The 21,663-nt window shown below is 49.7% G+C and overlaps 1 protein-coding gene across 3 annotated transcripts in view; it reads right to left on the reverse strand.

The window, feature by feature from the left end:
- LY86 (lymphocyte antigen 86) overlaps positions 1–10,290 on the reverse strand; it is a 42,341-nt gene extending 32,051 nt beyond the window's left edge. Inside the window, exons 1-2 of one of the 3 annotated variants that reach the window (XM_061398932.1) lie at positions 10,145–10,290; positions 9,180–9,329 (exon numbers count right to left, since the gene is read on the reverse strand). In XM_061398932.1, coding sequence (XP_061254916.1) covers positions 9,180–9,306 — 127 coding nt within the window. In that variant the 5' untranslated portion in view covers positions 9,307–9,329; positions 10,145–10,290. Of the gene's footprint in view, positions 1–9,179; positions 9,406–9,620; positions 9,756–10,144 lie in introns of those variants that run through there. The other 2 variants (XM_061398933.1, XM_061398931.1) reach the window with 2 other exon arrangements.
- Positions 10,291–21,663: the final 11,373 nt, after the last annotated feature.

Here is a 21,663-nt window from a genome sequence, read left to right on the forward strand (position 1 = left end):
GATGCATAATGATGGTATGGTGGCTTCACAATGACCCAGAGAAACACACATCAGTGGCCAGAGAAGCAGCAGGATATAGGGAGCCCTGAGACAGGAAGGGGCTGAAAGGTCTTCAGGATGTAATAGGTCAAGTTCAAGTGCAGAGATGTCAACTTGCTGGCCGACCAGGCCCAGGATCAATTGATTGGTAACTTAAAACCTTTGTTCTGGCTAGTCTGAATGACAGGCTTTATGTTTGGTCTGGAACATACCCTTGGAAAATACTGACCTAGTTATTGCTATAATTGGGCTTTCCTCGTGGCTCAGATGGTAAAGAATCTACCTGCAATCCGGGAGACCTGGGTTCGATCTCTGGGTCGGGAAGATCCCCTGGAGAAAGGATTGGCTACCCACTCCAGTATTCAAGCCTGGAGAATTCCATGGATGGGGAGCCTGGCGGGCTTACAGTCCGTGGGGTCGCAAAGAGTTGGACATAACTGAGTGACTAACACTTTCACACTTCCATTGCTATAACTCCAAAAAAAGTAAGAATACAAGGAAGAATAAATATCGGTGTAGAGATGATTAAGTAAAATCCACATAGAGATGCTTGGATGGCATCACAGACTCAATAGACATGAGTTTGAGGAAGCTCCGGGAGATGGTGAAGGACAGGGAAGTTGGGTGTGCTGCAGTCCATGGGGTTGCAAAGAGTTGGACATGACCGAGCGACTGAACAACCAATATCTTGACACTAGTTTAAGAAAAGGGTCCTAGTAAGTGAACAGTCACTGTGATAACCTGTGCTTACTTTGTATGATTTTAAAGATTTTAAAGCATTTAAGCAAATTGGTTGTATTTGTTCACCTGCTTAAGACAATTCTACTAGTAAGTTTGCGACCCATGGATGTATGCCTGTGATAAAACCAATTTTTTAAATTTACAAAGCTTTGGTTACGCAAATAGAGTTTAATTGTTTAAAGGGATATTTTAATAGACCACGGTGGCGGTTTAGTTGCTACAACTGTGTGGAACTCGTGACCTCAAGCACTGTGGCCAGGCTCCTCTGTCCATGGAATTCTCCAGGCAAGAATACTGCAGTGGGTTGCCATTTCCTTCTCTAGGGGATCTTCCTGACCCAGGGATCAAACCCTCATCTCTTTCACTGCAGGCGGATTCTTTATTGACTGAACCACCAGGAAAACCTCTTAATAGAACTGAACACTAACACAGAGAAGACCCCGAATAGAAAGGCCGCAGCTATGGGAAAGGATGCTAAGGGTGGACAGCTGAAGGGAGCCCTGATCGTGCTCCTCTGGATTTCTCCTGGGGCTCACGCAGCACCCACCCAGCCAGAGGAGAGATGCCAGGCCGCACTCAGGGGAGCCTGCTGCCCTCACTGTGCTCGCAGCAGCCAGGGTGAACCCCAACTGACTTCACTGTGGCCCCCGGCAGCAGGGTGAACCCCCCACTGACCTCACTGTGCTCCCGGGAGCAGGGTTAACCCCCCACTGGAGGCTTGGATTTCTCTTGAGAAACCTGTATGCAGGTCAGGAAGCAATAGTTAGAACTGGACATGGAACAACAGACTGGTTCCAAATAGGAAAAGGGGTACGTCAAGGCTGTATATTGTCACCCTGCTTATTTAACTTCTATGCAGAGTACATCATGAGAAATGCTGGGCTGGAAGAAGCACAAGCTGGAATCAAGATTGCCAGGAGAAATACCAATAATCTCAGATATGCAGATGACACCACCCTTATGGCAGAAAGTGAAGAGGAACTAAAAAGCCTCTTGATGAAAGTGAAAGAGGACAGTGAAAAAGTTGGCTTAAAGCTCAACATTCAGAAAACTAAGATCATGGCATCTGGTCCCATCACTTTATAGGAAATAGATGGGGAAAGAGTGGAAACAGTGTCAGACTTTAGTTTTGGGGGCTCCAAAATCACTGCAGATGGTGATTGCAGCCATGAAATTAAAAGAAGCTTACTCCTTGGAAGGAAAGTTATGACCAGCCTAGATAGCATATTGAAAAGCAGAGACATTACTTTGCCAACAAAGGTCTGTCTAGTAAAGGCTATGGTTTTTCCAGTGGTCATGTATGGATGTGAGAGTTGGACTGTGAAGAAAGCTGAGCACCGAAGAATTGATGCTTTTGAACTGTGGTGTTGGAGAAGACTCTTGAGAGTCCCTTGGACTGCAAAGAGATCCAACCAGTCCATTCTAAAGGAAGTCAGTCCTGGGTGCTCATTGGAAGGACTGATGCTAAAGCTGAAACTCCAGTACTTTGGCCACCTCATGCGAAGAGCTGACTCATTGGAAAAGACTCTGATGCTGGGAGGGATTGGGGGCAGGAGGAGAAAGGGACGACAGAGGATGAGATGGCTGGATGGCATCACCAACTCGATGGACATGAGTTTGAGTGAACTCCGGGAGTTGGTGATGGACAGGGAGGCCTGGCGTGCTGCGATTCATGGGGTCGCAAAGAGTCGAACACGACTTGAGCGATTGAACTGAGCTGAACTGAGGCTTGGAAGCAGCGCCTTATGGGCCCCCGATCTTTTTCTTCCTCTTCCCAGCCATTGGCTGGTTACCGCCCCCCACCCCTTTCTGTTCCGGAGGCAGAGAGGCTCTGCGGGGGAAACTGGCGCAGACTCTCAAGAAGGCGCGGAGGCACAGCTCAGCCTTGTTGGGTCCCTCGCAAGGAGGTGGGTCCTTCACAGTGCCAGCTTGCCCTTTGCCTGCTGCACAGGAATGCCCCCCCGGGGCTGCACCCAGATCCCAGATGGACACGCTTGGTCCCTGGAGGACCGCAGAGGGCTCCCGAGATGCTCACTCGGCTACTCTACATCCTAGAGGGAAGTCCTGGAGCATCACATGGCTTCCCAGAGAAGGAACCAAGCCAGATGGCACACAGTTCCTGGGCGGGTGGCCCTTTTCTTTCAGTTAACCTCCTCTCCCGAACCGTTGTTTGGGGTTGAGGTTTGGAGGGGAGCACCTGTTCCCCACCTGTATACACGTCTCTTACTTTTTCTGACCCTCCTCTTTGTCTGGTTGATGTCAAGGAATGTTAACTGACAACACTAGGATCTACACTCAAGGCTGTTGTCAGAAAATACAACTGCTCTCCAGCTCTTACCAAAAACCCCATCACAGCAGTAACAGCAGCAATGGCCACAATGACATTCACGGATGCAGTGAGTCCTGGACCGCGTCTAACTCACTCGTTCCTATGGGCACCCAACTTCCCCTTGAGCAACTCAGACCTGCAAGGGCCACACTCAGAGAAGCTTCCACTGCAGCCCTTTGCAAAATCATCTCCAGTTGCATTTTGGTGACGAGCCCGTGGTCCACGCTGAGGGCACCAGGCATGAGTCACTGTGGCTTTGCCTGTGGAAATGCTGTCCAGGGTAACATCTACGATACAGAGAAGTTCCTCACGGCTTATCCCAGGGTCAGGAAAAGCTGGACATCTCCTTAAAAACTGGTTTGATTTTGTAAACGGTGTAACGTTAGTTGCTCAGTCATGTCCAGCTCCTTGCAACCCCATGGATGTAGCCTTCCAGATTCCTCTGTCCATGGGATTTCCCAGGCAAGAATACTGGAGTGGGTTGTCATTCCATTCTCCTGGGGATCTTTCTGACCTAGGGATCGAACCCAGGTCTCCCATATTGCAGGCAGATTCTTGACTGTCTGAGCCACCAGGGAAGTCCCAACTTCTAGGAAGCTTGTGGTCAAATATACCCCTAGTGACTGTGAAGTATCTCACAAGTCATCAGCAGCAAAGACTTACTGAGCGCTTAGTATATGCTCATCACATTTCACCTGATTCTCACACGGCCCTGAGATGCTGATAAGATTCTTATCCCTAGTGCAGTGGGCTGGAGAATGGTTCCCAAAGATATCCATGTCTCCATCCCCAGGATCTGTGAGTCTTCCCTCAGGTAGCACAGAGGACTGTGCAGAACTGACTGTGCTAAGGATCCTGAGACTGTGAGATCGTCCTAATCTCAGGGGGCCTCCCAAGAGGGTGGCCGAGGGAGACAGGACATGGAAGAAGGAAGGGATGTGACCGTGGACGCCAGACGCTGTGCTGCTGGCTTTGGAAATGCAGGAAGGGGCTGTGAGCCAGGGATGCAGATGCTGGAAGAGGCGAGGACAGTCTCCTTCCCTGGGGAGTTTGAGGGAGGGTCCTCTTGGACCCAGCAAAACTGACTTTGGACTCCTGGCCTCCAAAACTCTCAGGATTTAAGAATTCTTTAAAGCCGCTAAGTGTCAAGTGGTACCTTGTTACCGCCACCGCAAGAAACTCACATACCCTCTTGACTATCACCGGAGAGGAAGCAGGATTGCCCAGGGGCTGGAGTGAGGTTTGCGGACTCCAGACCGCAAGCTCTTAGGCCTCACGCGGCCTCCCCTGTTGTAAGTTTCCCGACCTCCCTGCCCCCACGTGCTGGCTTCGTTATTCCCTTCCCGGCTCTGTTCCCCCAATCTCTGGTTCATCTTCTCATCACCTGCACTCTCGTGATCCACCTCCCGTCTTTATGTGACAGAAGCAGAAATAACCTCACTGGTGGACATTTGGGCAGGTATGCGAGGGGGGGCCCTGGGTTTTTTCTGGCCCTGGAAACTGCCCTAGGATTTAACAGAAGAGAGGCCCCCCGACTGCTCTAAGTCCCCCTTTGCTTTTGTAAAGACTGTCACCCTCTTCTCTGCGGCAGCACCAGCATTTGGACGGAGCAGGACTTCTGCTTTTTCAGACACTTCTGCTCACTTCCTGGTCTAAGGCCAGCGCCCAGTAACTGCTTGTGAAGTTCCTTCTTTCACCTTCAGGATTTTTATATTGTTCAGAACAGTTTTTAGCCTATGATCTCCCCTTCCCACTGAGATTATAAAACGAGCAGAGAAGGGGGAAAGGAAGCGCTAAACCCGGAAGACAGCGAATCCTTGATTGCTGATTCTTCCACATCCGTGGACGATCGTGATGTGAACACACCTGTACAGGGATTCCAGGAGCCCGCTGTGCCCAAAGACATCTAAAGCCCAGGCCTGGATGCAGCATCACAGCACAGTCTTTACAGGCCTCACTGGTGGGATACCTTGAGAGTCTGTCCTGCAGCGAATGCAGTAGCTGAGGGGGCTTCTCCATCGGGGAGGGGGGTGCAGCCATTCGGTCCCCCACAGCTCGATAGCTGGCAAGATAGGAGGGAGACCCATCTCTGGGGGAGCTCCCAGGACACCACTTTCCTCTCTGCTGACCCCGGTGTACATCAAAGTCTCCCTCTGACATTAAGGATGTTGAAATGATGCTAATGTAGGCTCCCAGAAATTCCTTCCTGGATTATTGGTTTTTTTTTTTCTTTTGCTGCACCATGCATCATAGAGGATCTTAGCTCCCAGACCAGGGATTGAACCTATGCCCTCTGTGTGGAGTCCTGTCCCAAGGTCACAGGACAAACATCTCTGGAACTGACCGAACCCATAGCAACTGCTGCCGTGGGCCTCCGGCCAGTGGCCAGTTCCCTGACTCCATATTAGGTAAAATTTCTACGCTGTTAGCCACCCTCTACCATCTTAACCCACCACCTAATGCCACCCTTTCCAGTAGGAATTTTTTCTGTTTTGAGGCTATAAACATTGGCTACTAGCCCTTGAAAGGGTTGGCTCTCCCTGGAGCCAGCCCGCTGTTCTAAGAGCGTCTCCCACTCTAATAAACTTTATTCTCCTTTCATCCTGCCTGGAGATTCTTTTCCAACCCCCGCACAGGTCATGACGTGTTGGTGATCATGACACATATCTGTATCTGTCCTAGAAAGAGACTTGTTACACGGTGTAGGCTCGTGTGATGATGGAACCTGAGATGTTCAGAGTCTGCCATCTGTGAGCCGGAGCCCCAGGAAGGCCGCTGGTGTGGCCTGAAGGCCTGAGACCCAGGGTGGAGACACTGCAGGTGGGAGATGGGCACCCCAGCCTCACAGTCAGGCAGAGAGTGAGTACTCCCTGCCCCCGCCTTTGTGCGGGCGTCAGGCCTCACAGGTTGGGAGCTGCCCGCCCGCACCGGGAGGACCATCTGCTTTACTCAGTCCACCGCACCAGCGCTCATCTCCTCTGGAAACCTCTCAGAGACACCCCGGACATGATGTTTAACCAGCCATCGGAGCATCCCGGGCCCTGGCTGCACTGACACGTTAAAGTCACCCATCACTCCTGGGCTCTGCTCACCCTTCCCGCCTCATCGCTCACCCTCCCCCGTGTCCCAGCCCTTCCCCAGCCCCTGAGGCTAAACCTGCTCCCCAGCCTTCACTCACATGGTCCTCGGCCTAAATGCTCCTTCCCGCTCCCACCCCTACGCCATTTGCCTTCTGACAACATTCTAGACGCCAGTTGATTCAGAGTGGCCTGGAATCAATGCATTTTAACTCCACAGATATTTGCTTAATGCCTGTCCTGTGCCCCTGGAGGGCGTCACTCTGCCGCTGCCACCTGGTGGCGTCAGAAAAGTTATCTGACGTCACTCACCCTCTGTTGCTGTTTCACTGCTCATCATGTCTGATGCAAGGTTTCATCCCTGGTTCCGGGAGATCCCCTGGAGAAGGGCATGGCAACCCACTCCAGTATTCTCAGGCTTCCCTGGTGGCTCAGATGGTAAAGAATCTGCCCACAATGCGGGAGACCTGGGTTCGATCCCTGGGTTGGAAGATCCCCTGGAGGAGGGCATGGCAACCCACTCCAGTATTCTTGCCTGGAGAATCCCATGGACAGAGGAGCCTGGCGGGCTACAGTCCATGGGGTGGCAAAGAGTCAGACATGACTGAAGTGACTTAGCATGCACCCTCAGTTTACACATCTGTAAATAAAAATAACGCTTAGAAAGTACTTAGTGTGACGCCTAACACATGTGCCCTTTATGAACATGAGATGCTGTAATCACTGTTCTCATCATCCCACATGGTTGAACTCAAGCTTGAGGACAGGTTCCCTGGTGGCTTAGACTCAGCCTCACCCTCTCCAGACATCATCGCATCCCTGCCGTCTCCAGTCCAGCCCTTCCCACGAGGCGTTCACCCTGTTGCTTGGCCCCTCCTCCCGCTGCTCTTGGACTAGAACTGCGTCTCCCTCATTTCTTCCACTGAGTGCTTAGAGCAAGGGTGTGACCAGCACTCATTGACTCCACAGAGCAGCCGCCTCTTCAGAGGGAGGGGTTCTGCCCAGGCTGCAGCGACATGATCCGTTTCCCTGGAGCATCTGCTCCTGGCAGCGGCAGGAGAGGTGGTTGCCAGGCTTGGACACAGGCTGCAGGCTGGTCTGAGGGGTGGACCAGCCATGGCAACCATTTGTGGGAGGGTGAACTGGAAAAACAAATCCTGAGCGGCGCATTCATCTCAAGCTTTGCTTCTCATCCTGCCCTGAAGATGAACAGATGCCAGCAGAAAGCATCCCATCCCCAAGGGAAGAGCAAGAGGAAGGCGATGAACACTTCCAGCACCCAGTCTTTCCTTCTCTTCTACATTAAACAAAATTTGTGCATGTGTGTGTGTGTGTGTGTGTGTGTGTGTGTGTGTGTATTTCAGTCTTCGATGTTCCCTCTTTTTAAGAGTCAAGTCCGGACATCTGTGAGGCACTCCTTGGGTGCCAGTCGTAGGGCCCAGCTTCTGCTCAGTGTAACATTGATGACCCTCGTTGGCATATTGTGGGGCCGGCTTGGGTACTTAACAGGCATCTGCTTTCCACTGCCTACAGTCTGAGCAGCATTTTGCCCCCTGTCTACCGCCAAGATGTCATGTTTCACAAGGTCATGACTTCGTGAGCCAGTCCCTTTCATCTTCATTCAACATGCAATCCTGAGACTGGGCTCATTTCTCCCCACTCAGGCCCCCTTTATGAACTGAACGTGTGTATCTGTGCTCAGCCACCCAGTCCTGTCTGGTTCCTTGCGACCCCATGGACTGCAGCCTGCCAGGCTCCCCTGTCCGTGGGATTTCCCAGGCAAGGCTCCTGGGGTGGGTTGCCACTTGTTCCTCCGGGGGATCTTCCTGGATGGGTGGGCCTTAATCCGCTATGACTGATGTCCTCATGAGAATGGACACAGACACACGAGGGACATGTGGGCACAGAACAAAGAGCAGGTGAAGACAGGAGGAGGAGGCCACCTGCAAGCCCAGGAGCAACGAGTCCTGCTGGCACCTTGGTCTTGCAAGACTTGCAGCCTCTACTGTTGAAGCCCCTCGGCCCGTGGTGTTTTGATGGCCCCAGAAAACAAACATACCCTCCAAAGACTCGGCTCAGACCCTGATCACGGCAGCTCCCTGCGCTCTATTCACTAGGCTGCATGCTGGTTGCTGTCTACGCTTGACCGGTGGGGTAACAGCCTTGGCTCATCCCTCTTATCATGTCCAGAGCTAGAGAAAACCGTGGCATTGGCAGCAGCCAGATAAGTGTGTGTTGAATGAATAAATGACGTTGCTGCTGTGAGAGGAGTTCTGGCAGCATCATCAGAAGGACAGGAGTCTTCTCCTTTGTCATAAACCATCTTTTCACTCGACTCACAAACAACGTAACCTGGAGAGGAGCCCCGGGTGAGCAGTCGGGGGAGGTCATGGAAGCTTCACCACGATGGCATCACCGACTCGGTAGACATGAGTTTGAGCAAGCTCCGGGAGTTCATGATGGACAGGAAAGCCTGGTGTGCTTCTGTCCACGGGGTTGCAGAGTTGGACACGACTGAGCAACTGAACTGAACTGATGGAAGCTTCTCTTCCTGATCCTGAACTGGCAAGGTTTCATGACTTGGTAGACTCACCGGTCAGTCTGCTCTTTTTCGGGCTCTGTGAGGTTAGTGATTGTATGCGTGGTAGCCCGCTAGGACCCTCTGTCCATGGAATTCTCCAGGCAAGAATACTGGAATGGGTAGCCACCTCTCTTCTCTGACCCAGGGATCGAACCCAGGTCTTCGCATTGCAGGCAGATCTTCCTCTCCCTTCTGATCTAGAGAGTCACTGTGCTTTTCCGGCCCTCTGGTCGTGCTCTCCAGGTCTCTCCCGCCAGACAGCTTCTCTGCCCAGGGCTTCCTGTGCTCCACACCTACCCATTCATCCGCTGTCTCCCTGCCCTTCCCCCACCCCCATAAAGCGCTTGAGCATCTCACACGTGTGGGCCTTGCCTTCCCCGTAAACAGAAACCGACGTTCAGAAAGCACTTACCGCAGCTCTGGTAGAGCACTTGCAGATTCCCGTTCCTGCAGGCCGTGTGCGTGGGCCAGGCCTCCCCGCCAGCTCTCCGGGGAGACAGCAGAGTCCAGATGAGGAGGGCAGCTGCGAACCCTTTCATGGCGCGGAGACCCTGTGTGTGACCTGCACGATAACAGGGCCCAATAAACAGTGTCGTCCATGTGCTTCCTCCCCCCTTATCAAGCAGTGACATGATCAGTTTCACTTCTCCTATTTTATGCTCCTGGGGAACCACTGTGAGAAGCAAAAGGCCGTTGGTGGTAATTTAGTCTCTAAGCGGTGTCCAACTCATTGCGACCCCAGGGATTTGGATAACCCACCAGGCTCCTCTATCCATGGGATTCTCCAGGCAAGAATACTGGAGTGGGTTGCCATTTCCTTCTCCAGGGGATCCTCCCCACCCAGGGATCAAACCTCAGTCTCCTGCATTGCAGGCAGTGTTCAGATTCTTTACTGAGCCACCAGGGAAGTCCAAAGGCAGCTAGCAGGGGCCTTTGAATGCAGTTCCCTGAACCTTTGGAGCTTGAATCAACAGGCGAGGCTAGTCTAGGTCTGGGGTGGGGGATGTTTGACTTTCTGTTCTCAAAGAGAAGGGGCAGCAAGTAACACGTGACCTTTTGGCTGGGCCCGCAAACAGCCTTCTTTGTAACCCCGCCCTCCTTGAAGCCCCGCCCTCCTTGTAGCCCCGCCCTCCACACAGCTCTCCCTTTGTTATAAGCGGCCCCTCTTTGCAGCCTTGCCCACATATAGACCCACCCTCCCTGGAACCCCGCCCCCAGGTAGAGCAGTGAACTCAGGAGAGCGAAACCACAGGCCTCTACGTGTTTTCCATCACTGGCATACTGTCCCAAGGGGGCTCTGATGTGGGTTATGAACTGGGGGTCTGGCCTTTGGGGGGGCTGCAGAAGGACCTCTGAGGTCTGGAATGAGGCTCTTACCCTGTTGGCACTTCGCTCTGGCTTCCACTCCAGGATTCAGACTTCAGCTGGGGGAGCAGGGCTGTGTCCTTGGGGGCAGCTGCTGTGGTCTCTGGAGAGGAGATGCAGGCAAGAGCCCTGAGAATTGAGCTGGGTTCTGTTTCTGGGCTCAGCTTAGTGGGAAGGACGGGGAGGGGTGGAGAAGTCAGGGCTTCCCTAGGAAGCCTGGAGCCTGATGGTTCGGGTCAGCGGCAGGGTTACTGATGTCACCTCCCGCTTCTTATTCAAAGCCAAGAGTCTCTCTCCCTGTTCGCCATCCTCCATCGTCGTGAATTGTGACAGCGAAGCTTCTCACCCCTGGTCCCCAGCCCAACCCCAGCTCCTCCTTAGCTTAAGGGAACCAGAGTCAGGGCTGGGGCCAGCAGATTTTAGAAGCTGCAGAGAACACTATTTCCCCTGGGAGGAAAAGCATTTCTCTGAGTACATTGAGTAAATTGACTATTTCTGCTGATGGCTTAAATAAGAATTGAAGTAACTTCAAAACTTCTTTTTTCGCAGTAAGTGGAACTTAATTACCAGTGAAATAAGTTGACTTAATTGAAGGATACTTTGGATTTCTTGGGAGATGAAAGGGTGTGGTCATTTGGGGACTGGTTTTTTTGTTTGTTAGTTTTTTAGGTTCACTGATGTTGGTTTTCAACAGAGATGCTCAAAGTAGGATTCCTGGACCATAGCATCAACTTGCACCAAGAGCTTGTTAGAAATGTAAATTCTTCCACTGCTGCAGGCTGAGAACCCACTGAATCGGAAACTCCTGGGCGGGGCCAGCACTATGTCTTAATAAGCCCATCAGGTGGGTCTGACACCTGTTCAAATTGAAGAACCACTGGCTTTTTGTGAAACCCAAGGGGAAATCTGAGCCCCAGAGGAGAGGAGAGGGGGGTAAACTTCTATGAGAAGAGATGAGGTCGCTCTGCAGGGTCCGAGTGGGCAGGAGGGCGTCGCGCTGTGAACAGAGTTGAGGTGAGAGCACAAGGCCCTGAGAGAGCTGTGGGCCCTGGGAGCCCGCGATCAGCAGTGACTCCAGGTCAGGGACGTGGAGCCTTTCTCTAGGGACCTCTCAGGGCTCCTCGCTGAGACGGCTCTGAACAGCCAGGGTAAAGAGCAGCTGAGGCCACGCCCCTCCACCCCTGGGAGCAGCCCCACCCACCAGGTGGAGGACCAGGAGAGGTGGGCAGGAGAGATGCCCCAAGAGCAGCCCCAAGAGCAGCCCCAAGAGGGAGGCCAGCTCATCTGAGGACTGGGCTGCAGACTTTTGTAAATCAAAGGACCTTGCCATGAAAAAAGTCATCGTTCAGAGGCTGTTTTGACATCTAGGGGCTTTCCAGGTGGCGCAGTGGTAGAGAATCAGCCTGCCAACACAGGAAACACAGATTCAATCCCTGGAGAAGGAAGATCCCCTGGAGAAGGAAATGGCAACCTGCTCCAATATTCTTGCCTGAGGAGCCTGATGGGCTACCGTCCATGGGGTTGCAAAGAGTTGGACACGACTGAGTGACCAAGCGCACGCCTTGGCATCTAGAAATATTCAGTATGGACTATTGAGAGGCTCTGGAGGTGCGGTGGGTCTGGAGCAGCGGTTCTTGGACTTACGAGGGGGTCGGCCTCACTTGGAGGGCTCCTTCACACCGAGTTCCCAGTCCTAGAGTTCTGCGGTGGGGCTGAGGGCTTGCGTTTCTAACAAGTTCCCAGGGGAGGTCATGGTTGCTGGTCTGGGGGCCACAGTGTGAGAAGCTCTGCTCTAGGCCAGAGGACTTGATCTGTTGCAGAGTGTACGATTTGTTTAAAAACTCATCTAAGTTCCTAATAAAATGTTCTGTGCTAAATGACAGGCAATACTTTGTATAAAACGTAGCACATCTGTAAAAAGATGAGAAGTAGCCAGCCACTTGCTCTAAGGAGTCCTGCTTCCCGAGAACTAGGACTTGCCTGAAATCATCAGCTGTGGCTTGCCTGGTCCAGTCAAAGCAGAGTGTGTTGAGTCCTTTAACCAGAAGCTTCATGAAGGCAGCCAGAGAATTCACTGAGAAGGTCCTGCTTCTCAGTATATTAAAATAATTATATATTAATTATCGGAGAGGGCGATGGCACCCCACTCCAGTACTCTTGCCTGGAAAATCCCATGGAAGGAGGAGCCTGGTAGGCTGCAGCCCATGGGGTTGTGAAGAGTCAGACAGGACTGAGCGACTTCACTTTCACTTTTCAGTTTCATGCATTGGAGAAGGAAATGGCAACCACTCCAGTGTTCTTGCCTGGAGAATCCCAGGGATGGGGGGAGCCTCGTGGGCTGCCATCTCTGGGGTCGCACAGAGTCAGACACGACTGAAGCGACTTAGCAGCAACATATATTAATTATAAAATAAAATTAGAGTCAGTTTGTATCCTTATTTGAAAGACAATTGTGGGCCTGTGTGCTAAGTCGCTTCAATCCCATCTGACTCTTTGCTACCCTATAGGCTGTAGCCCGCCAGGCTCCTCTGTCCATGGGATTCTCCAGGCAAGAATACTGGAGTGGGTTGCCATTTCCTTTTCCAGGGGATCTTCCCAACCCAGGGACTGAACCCACGCCTCTTCTGTCTCCTGCACTGGGTGTGGGTTCTTTTCCACTATCACCTCCTGGGAAGCCCCGAAAGATGGTTCAGTTCAGTTCAATTCAGTTGCTGAGTCGTGTCCGACTCTGTGATCCCATGGACTGTAGCATGCCAGGCCTCCCTGTTCATCACCAACTCCCGGAGCTTACTCAAACTCATGTCCATCAAGTTGGTGATGCCATCCAAGCATCTCAGGCTCTGTCCTTACGTGTATGTAACTATGTTACATGTATGTATTGTTATGTGCATGTAAATAGTATGTGTATGTAAATAGTGACTGAATATACCCCCAAGCTCTGGTGTTGATTTCGAGGCCCCGACCACGCCCTGCTGAAGTCACCGCACTGTTCTGTCCTGTTCAGATTTCCCTTCTACTCTTAAATAACTGTCTTCCTCCCCGTCACCAGCTGCTTTCTTTCCACAGAGGTTCGCTTGGCGATGGTGGCTTTCTTTTCTTGCCCGGTAAGAATGTTCTCATCAGGGTGGCTGTCAGTGCCCGCGCTCTTAAGAAAACTCTGGTGTTTCAGGAGAGACTGTAAGGATGAGCGGGAGCCTGAGGGCAGGAGTCCAAAGACGGAAGTGGAGGAGGGCGACGCCGCCCCACAGGAGAAGGGACAGCAGGTGACCGGGCTCTGAGTGCAAGGGAAGGGAGAGAGAGAAGGAGTCAGGGAGAGAGCCAGGCAGGAGCCACTGACACGCGGCCTCTGGGGGCGGAGCAAGCGGCTGGTGGCAGGCAGCAGAGCCCAGGGTCGTCTCTGGACGGATTGGATGCTGGAGTTTTTGCTGCGGGGACTGGCTTCCTTGCCACCCCGTGACCCTCACAGGTTTCGTGGAGACTTAAACACTCCAGGAATGCATATGTGTGTGCACGCGTGTGTGTGTATGTGTGTGTGTGTATGTGTGTGTGTGCATGTGTGCGCACTGAGGACAGGACAGGGGTTCACGCTCGGCGCACACAGCCCTTCTGCGGTGCGTGGATGGGGCTTCAGGCCAGCGTGAGCCATCAATATATTTCACGCGCCGACAGCAGGGCAACAGCTCTGACTACACAGGACTCTGTCTCCCACGCCAGCGCGTCTTCTGCATTCTGCAATGGACCACTGCATCCAACGGTGGCTGCTCTCCGCTATTTGTGATACTAGGGGATAGTTCCCCTCCTGAGCGCTGCCACTCTGCTCCCTTCCTCTGTGGGCTGACCCTGGCCTCTGCCACCCTGCGGAGGGAGGGGACAGCTGTGATCTCCTCTCACTCTCGTCTTCCGGATTGAGTGCAACAGGAACAACAGCTCCTTGCCTGTGCAGATGGCAGGAAGCCGTGCTACTTACTGTGTGACCCCATTTGGTGCCCCCCGCCCCCGCCACTTCAGGGCTGAGCGATGAGGTTTTGCTCTTTAACTGTTCTCACATCTACTGTTTGTCGTGTGGGTAACATGTGCATCTCACAGGGTTGGTGCCAGCCAGCGAGGGTCTTCAGTAGAGTCTTCCCACGGCCTCTTGGGCCTCTGAGAGATCCACCCCCAGGAGATCCCACCTTTTTTTAAAAAAATTAATACTTATATTTTTAGAGGAAAGCAGACTTGGGGAGAAGTGCTAACTGCCAGGTTCAAGAGTTTCTCAGTAATCTAGTTTGCAGACGTTTCTTTTCAGCCAAAGCCAGGCCCTGCATCCCATGGCAGGTGACTAAATGGATGGACATAAATACCTTCTCATTAGAAGAAATCTCTTCCCCACTAGAAATCGAAAACAGGACCTTGAGAGTTCAGAAGAGAGAGCCCACAGCTGGCCAGTGAGCCGCCCAGCCCTGAAGGGGTCTGATGAACGTTAGGCCCCTTTTCTGTCACCACTGGACGCTGCTGAAACCTAAGGGTCAGACCATCTCTCAGCAAGCCGCTTAATATTCACAAACTGAGCTCTTTGCTTTCACTTTGAAGCTTGGATGTGTCAGCTCCAATTGTAGGGTTATTGATGAATAAAGCGGGAAAAAGGCACTTTGTACTTTCCAGGCAAACCGTGCTTTCCACAGCTGTGGGCTCTGCTCACCTAGAATTTAATTGTGTTGGAAAGCCACCGCCCTGCGTTATCACTTCACACTCAAAAAGCTGGTCTTTCCTTTGTTCGAGCTTTTGAACCTTAAGATCGGAGACTCCCTGGCAGGGAGTCAAAGATGAAGTCACTTAAAAATAGTCTGTGCATCACCGGGCGATTTCCTTGTGACTGCATGAGGGTCTCTCTTCCCGCTCAGGTCTGCCCGCCGCCGCCCGGGATGGGGCTCCTCGGGGTCTCCTAAGATCCCCCGGCTGCTCCCAGATCCAGAGTCCTTCAGTGGGCCCCAGAACGTGGCCACAAGATTTGCCTGTGGTCTGGTCTCTTCTGCTCCAACCCCTGCTGGCCCAGCCCTCTCTCTGTCTCTATAGCAACCCTGCTCCCTCCTGAGCCAGTGTCTCCAGCCTGTCTTGTTACCTTGCACTGGATGAGCGTACCTCTTTCTCGCCTTCGTGCCTGAGCTCTGAAGGAAGCTGTGCCGCCCTGGCAACTCCCTCCAGAACAAGCTTGTGCACCCGAGGGCTGGTTCACAGCGCTGCTCCTGGCCACCACGTTGTTGACGTCAGAGTCCCTCATAGTACATTAGAAGGCTTTCTTCTTCCCTCCCTCCTCATCCTTTCTCCTTTCTCTTTCCCTCTTCTCCTCTTGCCTGTTGTACCCCTGCACAGGGCAGGTACTCGGTAAAACACTTTAGACTGAATGGATGAAGTACGGAGGATGGGTGTGACCCGATAAACTCGTCTTTTTGGCCTTGGAGACTGGACTTCTGGACTTCTGAGTCATCTCCCAGGTAGGGCAAAGCAAGAGCTCACCCTTGCCTGAGAGTCTGGGCTCCCCAAGAAGTTAAAGTGTGATGTCATTGTTTCTCAAAAATGCATCACAGTTTCTTTTTCTCTTCTCATTCTTAAATTAATACATCTTAATTGAAAGACTTTGGAGATAACCCTCCCCTGCAGGGAGATGGGGCAGGGAAGCTGGACAAAGAAGAAAAATCATCACCCATAATCTCAACATCCAGAGATAAGCCCTACTGACATTTTGTGAAATGCTCGTTTGGTACTCACACACACAACCACACTGTGCAAACTGCACACACTGCAACACACTGCAGGATTCACGCGGGTCGTTCACAGTCCCTTCCGTGACATGACTGTTAGTCACTGTATAGTATTCTACTGCACGGACTGATCATGATTTACTGAATCAGTTTATACTTCAGACATTTAGACTACTGTTAACAGCACAATAATGGGAGATGCTGCTATAGTGAATGTTCTTCTTCTATATTTTTGTGCCGCCATGATTACTTCCTCAGGGTAAATGCCTAAAAGTGAAATGCTTCATGAAAAGAATCACCAGACTTTTTTCTTAATATGTATATTTTTCTATTGGATTATGGTTGACTTATAGCATTTCAGGGGCACAGCAAGGTGACGAATCACCAGATTTTAAGGCTTTTGATACATCCTATCATACAGTTTTCCACAAACAGTATAACGATCCCCTCAGCAACCAGGTATTATTATTTTTAAATGGTTTTTGTTGATTTAGTAGATAAATATTGGTTTCCCCTTCAATTTATTTTTATTTATTTCAGCACTAGTACAGTTAAACACTTTTGATGTTATTATTATCGGTCATGTGTACTTATTCCTTTGTAAATTCTCATGCATGTCTAGTGCTCATTTTTCTATGATGATGTCAAATTTGCACAAGAGAGACAGAAAGTAAGAGGTGCTGAATTTAGATCCTCACGAAAATCCAATCAACAGACATTTACTGCTGCCTCCTTTGCGGCCCAGTGTTCTTTATCTTTGGGGTAAATGGTTGTATGAGCTGGTGCAGGTAAGGAAGACCCTGCCGTGAGATTTGTTCAAGACTTAGGTTTACCCAGAGGACAACACAGACTGTTAAGAAAATATAGAAATATTTAGTGCTGTTTATTTAACTTATATGCAGAGTACATCATGAGAAACGCTGGACTGGAAGAAACACAAGCTGGAATCAAGATTGCCAGGAGAAATATCAATAACCTCAGATATGCAGATGATGCCACCCTTAAGGCAGAAAGTGAAGAGGAACTAAAAAGCCTCTTGATGAAAGTGAAAGAGGACAGTGAAAAAGTTGGCTTAAAGCTCAACATTCAGAAAACGAAGATCATGGCATCTGGTCCCACCACTGCATGGGAAATAGATGGAGAAACAGTGGAAACAGTGGCAGACTTTATTTTGGGGGGCTCCAAAATCACTGCAGATGGTGACTGCAGCCATGAAATTAAAAGACGCTTACTCCTTGGAAGGAAAGTTATGACCAACCTAGATAGCATATTCAAAAGCAGAGACATTGCTTTGCCAACAAAGGTCCATTTAATCAAGGCTATGGTTTTTCCAGTGGTCATGTATGGATGTGAGAGTTGGACTGTGAAGAGGGCTGAGCGTGGAAGAATTGATGCTTTTGAACTGTGGTGTTGGAGAAGACTCTTGAGAGTCCCTTGGACTGCAAGGAGATCCAACCAGTCCATTCTGAAGGAGGTCAGCCCTGGGATTTCTTTGGAAGGAATGATGCTGAAGCTGAAACTCCAGTACTTTGGCCACCTCATGCAAAGAGCTGACTCATTGGAAAAGACTCTGATGCTGGGAGGGATTGGGGGCAGGAGGAGAAGGGGACGACAGAGGATGAGATGGCTGGATGGCATCACTGACACGAGGGACGTGAGTCTAAGGGAACTCCGGGAGTTGGTGATGGACAGGGAGGCCTGGCGTGCTGCGATTCATGGGGTCGCAAAGAGTCAGACACGACTGAGCCACTGATGTGATCTGATCTGAATATAGAAAAACAAACGAGAATTCTTGATATAAGACATTATATTAACCTGAATAATTGTAGACGATTAAACTAGAAGTCAGGTTTCCCAGGTGGTGCTGGTGGCAAAGAACCCGCGTCCCAGGGGAGATACAAGAGACGTGGGTGTGGTCCCTGGGTCAGGAAGAGTTCCCTGGGGGAGGGCATGGCAACCCACACCAGTATTCTTGCCTGGAGAGTCCCATGGACAGAGCAGCCTGGTGGGCTATAGCCCATAAGGTTGCAGAGTCGGACACAACTGAAGCGACTTAGAACCCACACACGCAACTTAAACGTCACGTAGGAAAAGGAGAATTCTTCAGGGGTATCGCGCTGGCTTGACAGGGAACTCGTGACCCCAGACTGTTGCTGCCGCCGTTGCTACTGCAGCTTGGAGCATATGATCTGCTTGGAGAGCCTCCGAATATTTGGTAAGAGCAGCTGAAGATATGTGACCGATTGCTTGTACTCTGAACAAATGGGAAATACTATTGTGCAACCTCTCTGAAGCACCCACCATAAGAGGAAGCTTTACAAGGGGCGGGTGCAATCAGGCTGACCTTCATCCACATTCTGGCCCCACCACCGACCACTGTATGACCCTCGCAAGTCCCAGACTCTCATCTATTAAAGGAAGCTTGCTAAATCCACATTTCAGGCTTGAAAACAAAACTAAATCGAGTAGGTATGAGAAAGTGCTTGTTATATGTTTGGCATCAAAAACCTGGTAATCTTCTCTACGGAATAACTCGCACTTTATAAACTAGGGGCTAGGTCAGACACATGAGTGACCACAGTACTTTTGTAAAAGGATGCTAGAGAAGAAAAACATCAATAAAATGCTAGTTCCCAATGGTAAGATTCAGAAGATTGGAGCTTCTTAGTGAACAAATAGAAACTGCTCTTTTCAGTTAAGTGAAAGTGGTGGTCACTCATTTGTGTCCGACTCTTTGCAACCCCATGGACTGTAGCCCCCAGGCTCCTCTGTCCATGGAATTCTCCAGGCAAGAACACTGGAGTGGGTTGCCATTTCCTTCTCCAGGGGATCTTCTCCAGGGGTTCGATCCCACCCAGGGATCAAACCCAGGTCTTCTGGTTTGCAGGCAGATTCTTTACCATCTGAGTCACCAGGGAAGTCTTAAAGGAGAATAATTTGCTCCTCATTCACTTGTGCAGAAGGCAATGGCACCCCACTCCAGTACTCTTGCCTGAAAAATCCCATGGACAGAGGAGCCTGGTGGGCTGCAGTCCATGGGGTCGCTAAGAGTCGGACACGACTGAGCGACTTCACTTTCACTTTTCACTTTCATGCACTGGAGAAGGAAATGGCAACCCACTCCATGTTCTTGCCTGGAGAATCCCAGGGACGGCGGAGCCTGGTGGGCTGCCGTCTATGGGGTCGCACAGAGTCGGACACGACTGAAGTGACTTGGCAGCAGCAGCAGCAGCATTCACTTGTAGAATAAAGTCTGTTAATTTTTTGAAATCATGAGCAGAACAGAACTTTATTCATGATTATTCCAGGCTCCCTGGATACTGTATTTTGTCAAAGAAAAAGATTACACATCACAGTATGAACACTGACATAAGGAACACATGTTTTTACCTTAATGCTTCTGTCTGTGTTCCTACCTTAGCCCCGTAATAGCCATGTTAGTAGGCAGTCAGGTAGATGTCCGGCTTCTCTTTTGTAGAAAGAGACTTTGCCATTCAGCCTTGAGTCACCGCTGCCTTGAATGGTGTCTAACCCATAGTTCAGGGTCCTAGTTGGTTTAATAATAATAATAAAACCACTTAATATTCTCGAAGGCTTCTAAAATGATGGACACTGTGTTTTGTGTGGATTTAAGGTAGGTGTTATATAATACCCACTATGGAGAAGAAAGAACTGAACTTTAGGACAATTAAGCAATTTGTCCAAAGTCACATGAGGGCAGAGTCCAGACTCAAATCTGGGGCTAACATCCAAATCCACTTTCTGAAATGTAACATTTATTGCTGCCATAAACAGATACACTACATGATAAAGAAATATATGCAAATTGAGGAGGATGAGGTCTCTTGTCTAAATCCCCAAGGATTATGAATGGCATATTTAGGACCAAAATTCTTCGCACGACCTGAGCCTCCGTGCTCATCTTTCCTCCGCCCTGGAGGTGAAGAATTAGTGTGCCACATCCAAATGGGTCATTTGTGCCATCACTTCTCAGCCTGTTCTTTTCTTTCCTGACTTCTTCTGGGTTAGTATAGTATTTCGTCAGTATTCCATTTTATCTCTGTCCACTCTTCAGCCGTCCCTCCTTGTTTTATGTTCAGTGGTTTTAGAGCTGTGCTGTCCAATAGGTTAGTCTGTAGCTTCGTTAGCATTTGAAATGGGGCTTAAATGAACAGATTATGCTGGTGGTTTAAATATACGCTCATTTTCAAAGAATTAGTATAAGAAAAGAATGTACAATACATAACTGAATTTTTTTATGTTGATTGAAGGTTGAAATGATAGTATTTTGAAGATGCTGAGTTAAATGAAATACTACCATTAACTTCCTCTTTTTTTATGTCTCTAGAGAATTTAAGGTTACATATACGGCCTGCATTTCTGGTTTGTGGTATGTGTCTGTTAGACAGCGTTGTTCTGTTATAGCACGCATCCATAAAAACTTGCAGTAAATACATTTCCATTTAATCTTTTTCATTGCTTATTCTATCATACTCTTTTAACTTCTACATATGTTATAAACTTCGCAATGCATTGATTTTTTTCTTAAACAATTGTTAAGAACTGTGGAGATTCACAGACTTTACCTTCCTTGGAAGCTAAGGGGCCTTACCTGTTACTGCTTCATGGGTGTGGGCACAAGACGTGAAACTCAGGGTCAGAGACAAAGGCCTTGGTTACTCACAGTATAATGAGCAGGATAAGCATCAGTGTGCTGGCCTTGATTCCTCGTGCCCCAAGGCCCAAGCGGACGATGTGATAGCCCAGATGGACGCTCCACGTGGAGGAGGTTTGTGATGTAGCTAGGGAGACAGGGTCAAGAAGCTCGTACTGTTTGAGCAAGAAGTGAACACTGTATCCTTGAAATGCATACTATGAATCTTATGCTGAAAGTTATATATGCAAACATCACAGCAGTCCAATAATCTGTGACCCGCAGTGAAGGAGGGAGATTCTAGAAGTGTGTTTCTATAGCATTTGTGTCTTTCACAGCAGCTACACAGCACTTGACCAATTTAGAAAGAAAATTTAAAGGTACTGTTCAACTAGTTGCTGCAAGTGGAGACCATTACTTTCATTTTTAATATCGTTTCCTCAAACCATGAAGAATATCTACAGGGTCTTCAGTCAGCTTCCTGTTCTGATGTAACCATTTCGTGTTTCTTTAATTTTCGCATTTTCCGTGGCAAGAGCAACTTTTAAAGTGATCAGCTTTTTTGATTTTTGTAAATGTTTTTTTTTTTTTTCCTGTGGGTAAGCAGGGGATGTTTTTCTGCAGCTGTAATGAGTTGTCTTTGGCAGATTAATATAACATGTTAAAGCTGCCCTGTCAGGAAATATTTAAATAAATCCACATGTCTTTGTTGCAATGTAAATTGTGGAAATATATAAATAGTTTCTCCTTTACCAAACAGGGGAAATAATCTCTCTTGAGAATACACCAGTGTTGAAAATTTCCCCAAGGATGAAGCTTCAGACAGTTGGAGAAACTGGAAAACACACACCTTTAAGAAGTCCTCACATCTTATTAGCTTAACCTCTTTTGTGTCCACGGCCCAGCCACGGGCAGAAAGGCAGAGCAAGCCCCTTTCTGGGAGGCAGATACAGGGCCCCCAGCCCTGGATGGCTCTAGATCTGACCCCCAGACTTTCCTCACAGGGGGCAGGGAAGCCTGCCTGTATCACATATTTTATTTAGAAGGTCAGTTGCAACAATGAAGAAAAGCTGAAATAAACTGCTTTCTGTAACCTTTTTTTTTTTTTTTGCAACAACTTTCATATCCAAGAATGA

The sequence above is a fragment of the Bos javanicus genome, chromosome 23 (assembly GCF_032452875.1).
Source record: "Bos javanicus breed banteng chromosome 23, ARS-OSU_banteng_1.0, whole genome shotgun sequence".
NCBI lineage: Eukaryota > Metazoa > Chordata > Mammalia > Artiodactyla > Bovidae > Bos > Bos javanicus.